Genomic DNA, 11,413 nt, shown 5'->3' with positions numbered 1-11,413 from the left:
TATATTGATGGGAAATTAATATATTTATTATTTATTTATTTTTCGGATGAAGAATAAAATTATTTTTATTATTTTATTTATTGTATATTTTTATTATTATTATTTATTGTATTTTTTTTATTTTTTTATTTTTTAAAAAAAGAAAAATAAATTCGGATGAATATATATATATATATATATATATATATATATATATATATATATATATATATATATATATATATTGAAGAGGGACAAAAGATTATGGGTTAATTAATATAGTATTAATATAGGGTATGGGGAGGGGCACGCGTGTCAGTCTTTTCTTCTTTTTTTTTTTCTTTTTTTTTTAATTAATATTTCTTCCGAAAATATATATATATATATATATATATATATATATATTTTCGGAAGAATATATATGGGGAAGGGGGTGCATGCTTTAGTTTTTTTTTATTAGTATAGGTAAACGGGGAGGGGACAAAGTGTGGTAGTAAATTATATTTTATTATTTTTTTTTATTATTTTATTTTTTAATTATTTTTATTTTCGGATGAATAAATAATATATATATATATTTTTTAAATTTCTTTGTTTATTATTATTATTATTATTTATTTATTGATTTATTTATTTTTATTTTTGACGAGGAGATGACATATATATTATTTGCGTGTTGTAGTATTAATGGAAGAATAAAAATAATAATAATAAAAAATTGTTAATTCAATATTAATTATTTGTTATTTAGGAGAAGTAATGAAAACGTAAAATTAATTAGTGAAATTGGTTATCAAATTAGACGAATTAATTTACGACCTTCTTAATTTTAACAAAAGTAAAATGATTAACCTCATTGTAACTAATTATTAATTTACGAAATAATTAATTATGGTAAATAATAATTTTCTTTTTTATAAGTCAAATTTAAATATTACTAAGAGATAATGACTATATAACAAACAACAACAAAAAAAAAATGCATATGTTATGAAGATGACAAATTATTAAAAATACACTTGAAAATATGCATGGTTTTATAAAAGCCAATTATTTTAATTTAATTAAAATTGAAGAAGTCTAAAATTAAAATAAGATAAGTATGCATTAATTAATTAACAAACCTCTCATTTTTGACAAAGTAAATAATTAACTTCGGTTTAAATAAATTAACTTGAAATATGAGTCTATTAATTAAATCAAACTAATTAACAGAGCTATTTATTTTAAAAATAACAATCTTTTGAGACAATTTTTTTTTTTTGAATAAATAATAAAATATATTATATTCAAGAATTATTTTTTATAAATATATATATAGCCATATATATAGAGAGAGAAATTAATTTAAAACGATGATACCATATATGTATATTTCGTTTTATTATTATTATTATTTAATTTTATATATATATTTTATTATTATTGTATTATTATTATTATTATTATTATTATTATTGTAAAAATTATGTTGTTGAGGGTAAAAATTGGGTGTCAACAGCTGTCCCTCTTTGACCGAAGACGATGAAAGAGTTTTTGGGCAAAGAAGTTGACATAATAGCCAATTTTGTCCCGACCATCAATGTTGTGGAAAAAAAAACAAAATTGTAGATGAATTTTCCTTTTGAGTTACCAACAAGTCTCGAATCTTTTGGGATTCAAGCCGAGTGCAGCTTTGAAGTTATGCCAGAATAAGGTGGAGCGAATTGTAAGCACCATCATTTATAAAATCGTGTCAGTATTAGTGAATGAGAAAATATTGACAGAGGTGGCCGCAGAGAAGAATAAGATTTGAACAAGTGAAGAGTTGTTTAAAAATGAAGTGAAGCAAAAGGGAGCGTATTGACAATATAAAGAGATAAAAGTGGAATTAAAAACCTGGACTCAACAAGGGGCGAGAATATTGAGAAGAACGAAGTAAAGCCTAATCCCAAAGAAATCGTCCCAATAACGAATAATGGCGAGACTGGATTTTAAAACCTGAATTATGGAAGTAGGTTGAGTAGCGTTCGAGAGTAGATTCATGACCATTGTTGGTGAGTTTGACTTTCCAACAAACATCCCCGTTCACTGCTTAGAAACAATTCCACGTTATGCTGCGATTTCTGCAAAACTTAAACTTGATAAGACAATTAGTAAATATTAAATATGAAGCAATGTGCAATAAGCTTATGAGAATGACACCTCTAGGGTGCGAGTATATATAATGCGGTCTTGCGAACCGTAATGATTAAATAAAGCTTATGAAAATAGGGTTAGCCGATGATTCATGAGAATGATGCCTTTCAGCAATGATTAATGAAATGAGGCTTTAACCCAAATAATTTATGAAGATTGCAACTTCTCAAGTCAATGATTAATGAAAATGACGTCTTTGCAAATATTGCAACTTTGCAAGCGTTTTATACAATTATATTTAAAGCATTTGTGCAAAGCAGTAGAAAACAATTGAAAGCCATGTGGAGCGCAATAAAATATTTGAATATATCGAAAGCATTTGTGCAGTGCATTTGAATGAATTGTAAGCATTTGTGCAGTGCATTTGAATATACTGGAAAGCATTAGTGCAGTGCATTTGATAATGTTTGAAAGCATTTGTGCAGTGCATTTGATAATATTTGAAAGCATTTGTGCAGTGCATTTGATAATATTTGAAAGCATTTGTGCAGTGCTTTTGATAATAATTGAAAGCATTTGTGCAGTGCATTTGATAATATCTGAAAGCATTTGTGCAGTGCATTTGATAATATTTGAAAGTATTTGTGCAGTGCATTTGATAATAATTGAAAGTATTTGTGTAGTGCATTTGATAATAATTGAAAGCATTTGTGCAGTGCATTTGATAATAATTAAAAGCATTTATGCAGTGCATTTGAAAAGATTTCAAGACATCTGTGCGATGTGTTCGAAGATATCTGAAAGCATTTGTATGGCGTATTGCACTTAAAATTATTTGAAAGTATTCGTGGAGTGCATTTGAGAATATTTATGCGGGGCATTTAATATCATAGGTAGTACAACTGAAAATATTTGTGAAATCAAGATATTTGGAATTTTCGAGAAGCTTGATTTAAAACATAAATTTATAAGTAATTCAAACCATTCAACATATGATCCTTCCGAGGCTGTAAATATGTTGACCTCTTTATTGGCCGATAATTCTGGCAAGCCTGCATTCAAAGAAAAATTATGAGTTTTGGGGGGGAGGTTGATTCGCATTGACTTTGAAGCCTTGGTTCTTCATACTCCTTCTTTCTTCAACTTAGTTTGTACTTGCAATCCCCGTCTATTCTAAATCTTGGCTAATAAATAACAGGAAAATATTTGGTGTAAAGGTCCATATTAAAAGTAATAAGATAAATTATATATATATATAATAGTAAAGAATTTCTGCAAAATTTTAGATTGCGACATGTCGTGAAACGAAGCAAACATCCTTTTCTTTCTTCAACCTGATTATTCTATTTCCCACATACTCTTCAATTTTCTTGATGTCTTCTTCTAATGTTGCCCGCAAAACTGTCCCAGTTTTGGTAAAGGGAGATAATGATATTTCATCATGATAACGAAAAGACCGAACCATACGTAATTCGTGAATACATTCCTTGAGAATTGAAACAAAGGGGCCGAGTCCTTTACTGGTTGCCTAGGTATCCAACATGAACTAGACTATGCGTAATTATCATATACGAAATAATAATAAGAAGGAGGGAAATGAAAATTTTCTCATAATGTGACCGAAGCCGATACAGGCCGCCTACGTATCCCACCAAGGGAATCAGGCCAGGCGTAGTTCATAGTACATAACAATGGGATCTTCTTTATAATTTTTCCTAAGTAACCAGACCCGATATGGGTTTCCTACGTATCTCGCCAAGGGAATCAGGGCGGAACGTAGTTCTTCAATACTACATAAAATATTACATGAAAACAATATAAAGGCTCCTAGACATAGTATTTCTTAATCGCATCTGAATTGATGGCTTTCGGCCATATCTTTCCGTCCATTTCTGCTAGAATCACCGCTCCTCCAGTCAACACTCTGTGAACCACATAAGGCCCATGCCAATTAGGCGCAAACTTCCCCTTAGCTTCTTCTTGGTGCGGGAATATCCGTTTTAACACCAATTGTCCCGGCTTGAACTGTCTCAGTCTTACCTTTTTATTGAAAGCTTTGGCCATCCTATGTTGATAAAGTTGTCCGTGACAAACTGCATTCATTCTCTTTTCATCAATGAGCATCAATTGTTCATATCGGCTTTGTATCCATTTGGCATCACTCAACTCAGCTTCTTGGATTATCCTCAGGGATGGTATCTCAACTTCCATTGGTAATACTGCTTCTGTTCCATAAACCAAAAGATAAGGTGTTGCCCCAGTCGAAGTCCTAATCGTGGTGCGATAGCCAAGGAGGGCAAACGGTAAATTTTCATGCCAATGCTTATAATTATCAATCATCTTCCGCAATATTCTTTTGATATTCTTGTTGGCAGCCTCAACTGCTCCATTCATCTGTGGTCGGTAAGGAGTAGAATTGCGGTGAATGATTTTGAACTTATCACATATCTCATGCATCAAACCGCTATTGAGGTTAGCTCCATTATCTGTTATAATCGAATGGGGGATGCCAAATCTACAAACTATGTTATTGCGAACAAAATCTGTCACCACTTTTTTTGTCACAGACTTATGTGAGGATGCTTCTACCCATTTTGTGAAGTAATCGATAGCTACCAAAATGAACCTGTGTCCATTTGATGCGGCTGGTTCGATAGGACCGATGACATCCATGCCCCAGGCTACGAACGGCCAAGGAGAACTCGTCACATTGAGTTCATTCGGTGGAACTTGGATCAAATCACCATGAATCTGACATTGATGACATTTCCTCACAAAGCGAATGCAGTCTGTTTCCATAGTCATCCAGAAATATCCGGCCCGCACAATCTTCTTTGCCAAAGTAAAACCATTCATGTGTGGCCCGCAAGTACCCCCATGTATTTCTTCAATCAACTTGCTCGCCTCTTGGGAGTCGACACACCTTAATAAACCTAAATCTGGAGTCCTCCTATAAAGGATTTCTCCACTTAAGAAAAAGTGATTTGCAAGCCTCCGCAGTGTTCTCTTTTGAATATTGCTTATGCCTTCTGGATAATCTCCTTCTTTGAGATACCTCACAATATCATAGTACCATGGTTCTCCATCTATTTCTTCATCCACATGGAAACAATAGGCCGGTTGATCCTGCACATTGATTTTGATTGGATCTATATAATTCTTGTCTGGATGTTGAATCATAGAAGACATGGTTGCCAAGGCATCTGCGAATTCATTTTGAGCTCTAGGAATATGCCTGAATTCTATCTTGATAAATTTCTTGCATATTTCCTTCACACATTGCAAATAGGGGAGTATCTTCACATTCTTGGTGCTCCATTCGCCTTGTACCTGGTGAATCAATAAGTCTGAGTCACCTATAACCAACAATTCTTGTATATTCATATCAACAGCCATTTTGAGTCCAAGAATACAAGCTTCATACTCCGCCATATTGTTAGTGCATAGAAACTTGAATTTCGCTGAGACTGGATAATGTTGACCTGATTCTGAGACAAGCACTGCCCCAGCACCGACTCCTTTAGAATTTGCAGCACCATCAAAGAACATCCTCCACCCATGATATTCTTCTAAAATATCCTCTCCAATAAATAACACCTCTTCATCAGGGAAATAAGTTTTAAGAGGCTCGTACTCTTCATCCATAGGGTTTTCAGCAAGATGATCAGCAAGCGCCTGTCCCTTGATGGCCTTCTGAGTGACATAAATAATATCGAATTCACTTAGTAAAATTTGCCATTTTGCCAACTTCCCCGTTGGCATAGGCTTCTGAAATATGTATTTGAGTGGATCCATCCTTGAGATGAGAAAAGTGGTATACGCGCATAAGTAATGTCTTAACTTTTGTGCAACCCAAGTCAAGGCACAACAAGTGCGTTCCAATAAAGTATACCGGGCTTCATAAGGCGTGAATTTCTTGCTCAAGTAGTATATAGCCTGTTCTTTCCTCCCAGTTTCATCATGTTGTCCTAACACACATCCAAATGCATTGTCCGATACTGACATATATAGTAGCAATGGTCTCCCCGGTTTTGGAGGCACCAAGACGGGCGGACTAGACAAGTACTCCTTGATTCTGTCAAAAGCTTGTTGACAATCTTCAGTCCATTTAATGGCAGCGTCTTTCCTCAACAACTTGAAGATTGGTTCACAAATTATAGTCGACTGTGCAATGAATCGACTAATGTAATTTAGTCGACCAAGAAAACTCATTACATCCTTTCGACTCTTTGGAGGGGGCAAGTCTTGAATAGCCTTTATTTTTGAAGGATCCAATTCTATGCCCTTCCTACTCACAATGAAACCCAACAACTTTCCAGCAGGGACACCAAATGCACACTTTGCAGGATTTAATTTCAGATTATACCGCCTCAACCTATCAAAGAACTTCTTCAAATCTGTGAGGTGATTGGAGCTCTTTTGTGACTTGATAATGACATCATCTACATAGACTTCAATCTCCTTATGGATCATGTCATGAAAAATGGTAGTCATAGCTCTCATGTATGTTGCTCCTGCATTCTTGAGTCCGAAAGGCATTACTCGATAACAATACACTCCCCAAGGTGTGATGAATGCCGTTTTATCAGCGTCTTCTTCATCCATTAGAATCTGATGGTAGCCTGCAAAGCAATCAACAAATGACTGCAACTCATGCTTTGCACAATTATCAATAAGTATGTGAATGTTTGGAAGTGGAAAATCATCTTTCGGACTGGCCTTGTTGAGGTCTCGATAGTCTACACATACTCTGATTTTTCCATCTTTCTTTGGTACTGGCACTATATTAGCTAACCATGTAGGATACTTTGTGACTCGGATGACGTTGGTGTCGATTTGCTTAGAAACTTCTTCCTTAACTTTTAAACTCAGATCAGGCTTGATCTTCCTTGGCTTTTGCTTGACTGGGGGACAAGATGGATCAGTTGGCAACTTATGTGAAACAATGTTTGTGCTTAGACCCGGCATATCATCATAAGACCATGCAAATACATCCATATATTGTCCCAAAAGATCAATAAGTTTCTTTCTTTGAGACGGAGTCAAATGGATGCTAATTCTTGTTTCTTTCATTAGTTCTGAATCTCCCAAATTTACCGTCTCAGTTTCATCCAAATTTGGCTTTATTTTATTCTCAAAATGTTCAAAATCTTCAGTCAACTCTTCAGGTTGCACCTCTTCTTCATATTCCGCAAAAGATTGCTCAGTATTTGAGATTTGTTTGCTCATTTCATTACATGTCACATTCTCGGTATTGGCAGATTCATTAATTTGCTCGCTGAAAGGGAGTAAAAAATAAATTTATAATTAAGTACAAAATTTTGAATTTTAAAGCTGAAAATATGGCTTAGATGTGGCATTTAAGATTTCAAAAGTGGAGGCAAAACATTTAAAGATTCTTAAACATGATTCAGGCCTCAATTTTGAATCATGTTATTTCATTAATTCTAGTACAAACATCTACCAAGATTTTCGAGGAAACGGAGATGGGTTATAAGTCCAATTGTTCAAAGCATCTCCAGGCTCCACATCCCATATGGTCGGAATCTCGGTACAATCCTCCAAGATTATGTTGCATTCCGCTTCTTCTATAAATAAGTTTTTGAGTCCTTCCACGAGGGTGTTTTCAGCGTCTTCCTCTGATTCCTTTATAATATATGCCTTGGAAAATGACTGATTCAAGTGCGGAATGGGATGGGGCAATGAAATGTCACTTTTCCTTTTGAGATCGGCCAATGAGACTTCTTCAGGAGTAGGCTTGTATCCCAAACCAAAGGTGTATTTCTGGCCCGACAATTGAATTGGTTCCACTATTCCACCTAAGTTCACTCCAAGTCCTCGACCAGGCATGAAACCATTCTTCAACATTTCCCAAGCCACCATCACAAGCACACGTGGTAACTTTACCCTTTCGGTTTGATGAACACACATAATCTCTTTAGTATGGAACACAGACCCATCCAGTTCTTCCATACTTTCAACAACAGGGATTGAATTCTCAGGATACATGGAATTACTACCTTCTCCATGAACAATAATCTCGTGGTGGTTCCAAACAAATTTCAAATTTTGGTGCAGGGTAGAAGGGACCGCACCAGCCATATGGATCCAAGGCCTCCTAAGCAATAAATTGTAACTAGCAGGTATGTCCAATACTTGGAATTCTACCACGAACTCCTCGGGTCCAATTTGTAGTGGCAAATCAATTTCGCCAATGACTCCCCTTTGTGTTCCATCAAAACCTCTAACCCTCACATGGCTTTCACGAATTTTCCCGATATTAATTCCCAAAGCTCGAAGGGTATTGAAAGGACATATGTTAACAGCTGAACCATTGTCAATCAGAACTCTAGAAACAAACTTGTCCCTACACCTGACAGTGATGTTCAATGCTTTGTTATGTCCCAAACCTTCAGATGGTAATTCCTCTTCGTGAAAACAGACTTTGTTTGCTTCCAAAACCTGCCCTACCATGGCTGAAAGATTCTCACTTGTGATATTGGCCGGAACATAAGCTTCACTTAGAACTTTCACCAAAGCGCTCCTGTGAGTTTCAGAACTCATCAATAATGACATCAAGGAAATTTGGGCGGGAGTCTTCTTCAACTGTTCAACAACAGAATATTCTTTTGTTGGCATTTTCCTCCAAAAATCCTCTATTTCAGCTTCTGTCACAACTTTCTTTTGGTTAACTTCCTTATTCGGTACGATTCGTGCAATACCTTCAGGGGCATAACATCGCCCCGATCTTGTCATTCCGGCAGCAGCAACTTCTACAACTACCTTTCCTTTCCCTTTGTCCTTTGTGTCAGTTGAGTAACTCCAGGGAACTGCTTTAGTATCAAAATGAGTTGATTGAGCAACCAAAACCGTAATCTTAGGTTTAGGAACCAAAACTTCCACTTCAAATGGCGCTCGCGCCTGGATTGTGATAATGGGAGCAATAAAGGCAGATGCCATAACATTCTTCTCTTCTTTGATTGGCAAAATAGTCCCTTCCAAATTGCATTCTTCATCAATGGTGATCATGTTCACATTCTCATGATTTGGAAGAGGATTGTTATTTACATTGGGGGCAGCACCTCTGAGTTGAATAACTCCTTCTTTGATTAATGCCTCAATCTTGTCCTTGAGAGTAAGACAGTTCTCGGTGTCATGTCCAGCAGCTCCAGAGTGATAGACGCAATGCTTAGTGTCATCATACCATCCGGGAAGGGGGTTGGGAATTCGTGCTTGGATTGGTTGGAGTATTCCTGCGGTTCTCAACCTTTCATATAGTTGGGATAAAGGTTCGGCTAAAGGTGTATAGGTTTTGGGTGGTCTTCTTTCAAAGTTTGGGCGGGGCCTTGGTGGATTTGATGGGCGAATTTGTGTTTGATAATGGGATTGAGGTGGGTATGTAGGTCGGTATTGTGAGGGATTTGGATAAGTGGGCGCTCTGGATGGATAATATATTGGCTGAGTAGTGTAAACTGGATAAGGGGCGACAGAAGGCTGGTAATATGGTTGAGGGACCTGGGTATACTGATTATGGTATGAAGGTTGGGGTAAAGGGTTTTGGTATGTTAACATTTGGTTTGGCCTACGTTCCTGGATGGTCATGACAGCGGACACTCCGTCCTTCTTCTTCTTAAAGGCTCCTCCAATTGAATCTGACTGAATTGCTTTACTTGTTGCTTGTAAGGCTGCCAAATTAGTGATTCTCCCAGTTTTAATACCTTCTTCAATGAATTCTCCCATCCTTATAACTTCAAAGAACTTTTGTCCTACCACGCTTATCATCTTCTCATAATACGTTGCATCTTTTTGAGATTGTATAAAAAGGGAGGTCATCTCACTTTCTGTCATCGGAGGTTGAACCTTTGCAGCATCTTCTCTCCATCTCATGGCATATTCTCTAAAAGACTCCGTCGACCTTTTTTCTAGTTTCATCAAATAGAATCTATCTGGTATGGCCTCAGTGTTGAACTTGAACCTATCCATGAAATCTTGTGCCATGATACTCCAGCTATGCCATTTCTTCGGATCTTGACTTGTATACCAATCCAATGCTTCTCCTGTCAAACTCCTTATGAATAATTTCATTCTAATGGCCTCATCTTTCCCCACTCCAACTAGCTTGTCACAATACGATCTTAAATGAGCTCGTGGATTTCCCTTCCCATCAAACACATCAAATTTTGGTACTTTATATCCTGCAGGCAACTCGACATCAGGATGAACACATAAATCCTCATACTCAAATCCTTCGCACTCTTTGTGAAGTTGGATACTTTTGAACGCTTCTTTCAAATTACGAATCTCCCTAGCTACACTTTCATCTATTTTTGATCTGGCCTTTCTCTCCATCTCCTCATATGGATCGACTTCTGGCATGGTTGGTATTGGAGTAATGAAAGGTTGAGCTTCTGTTACGTATACTTGTGGCACATATTGCATGTTAGGAGTTGTAGTATGTGTCACAGGTATATGTTGGATCGTTTGGTATTTTTGGATGAGCGGGTTGGTTTGGGTGAGTGGGGATTTTTGGGTAAGTGGGTTAGTTTCAGTGAGTGGAGCTTGGGTAAGTGTAGTTTGGAGGACTGGAGTTTGGGAAACATAAGGGGTAGTGAAAGGTAGTGGATTGGTTTGTTGTGAGTTGATGTTTGCGAAATTGACTTGTGGTTGGTTGACGGGTTGTTTAGGAGCAGTCATATTGGTTTTGAAAGGGGAAGGATTTGGAAGGAAGTCTTGAGGCGAGGGAGAGTCAACAGGTGGAATAGTTGCATCTGCCCCATGTTCGGGAAGTGGTGTATTTAGGCTAATGGACAAATTGGTAAGGTTTCGAAGTCGATCGATCTCTCTTTGCATATTGGCCATTTGTTGCATCAGGTTAGCAATATGTTCATTATAAGAAATAGGATCCCTTCCTTTTGAAGCCTCAGGTTCATCTCTTGGGATAGTGACAAGTCCTAAACCATCTTGATCAGATGCACTTGAACCAGTCATGTCGGCGGGTGATCGGCCTTTTGATCTAGTGAAGTATGGATGATCCGCCAGTTCGCAGTCAACACGAATCAACCTTTGGGGAAATAAATTAGAAAGGAAAAAGAAACCTCTGTTAAACAAAAAGAAAAGAAATATATTAGTATAAATCGAATAAACAATTAGGCAAATAATGTTGGCAAATAAGGGAACATATACCACATAGCAAATAAATTACATAGTAAGAAGAGAAATTAATGGTACAAATGCGACCTAATATGCACGGGACCTCTTTTATGCCAAAGGTGGGCCTAAATGCCAAATAACGAGATTTATGATAGGTTGATCCAAG

At 36.4% G+C, this 11,413-nt stretch overlaps 1 protein-coding gene across 1 annotated transcript; it reads right to left on the bottom strand.

Annotated features, from left to right (window-relative positions):
• Window positions 1-3,924: 3,924 nt before the first annotated feature.
• On the bottom strand, window positions 3,925-11,085 carry LOC129900034 (uncharacterized). The gene is made up of 6 exons (XM_055975015.1): window positions 8,508-11,085; window positions 7,562-8,315; window positions 5,634-7,375; window positions 4,863-5,558; window positions 4,450-4,778; window positions 3,925-4,341 (listed from the first exon to the last, which is right to left on the bottom strand). The coding sequence occupies exons 1-6, from the start codon at window positions 11,083-11,085 to the stop codon at window positions 3,925-3,927; spliced, it is 6,516 nt and encodes a 2,171-aa protein (XP_055830990.1).
• Between the last annotated feature and the right edge of the window lie 328 nt (window positions 11,086-11,413).

This window comes from Solanum dulcamara, chromosome 8 (genome assembly GCF_947179165.1).
Source record: "Solanum dulcamara chromosome 8, daSolDulc1.2, whole genome shotgun sequence".
Lineage (NCBI taxonomy): Eukaryota > Viridiplantae > Streptophyta > Magnoliopsida > Solanales > Solanaceae > Solanum > Solanum dulcamara.
The sequence above is the reverse complement of the archived record's forward strand: the minus strand, read 5'-3'. Positions and strand labels throughout refer to the sequence as shown.

What these genes read in the sequence shown, in the direction of transcription:
- LOC129900034 (XM_055975015.1), bottom strand. Translation starts at nt 11,085, where the DNA reads ATGACTGGTTCAAGTGCATCTGATCAAGATGGTTTAGGACTTGTCACT. An exon ending in AGAGGAATTACCATCTGAAG is followed by an intron (nt 8,316 to 8,507) that starts GTTTGGGACATA and finishes CACAAAGGGGAG; the next exon opens with TCATTGGCGAAATTGATTTG. An exon ending in CCAACAAGAATATCAAAAGA is followed by an intron (nt 4,342 to 4,449) that starts ATATTGCGGAAG and finishes GCAACACCTTAT; the next exon opens with CTTTTGGTTTATGGAACAGA.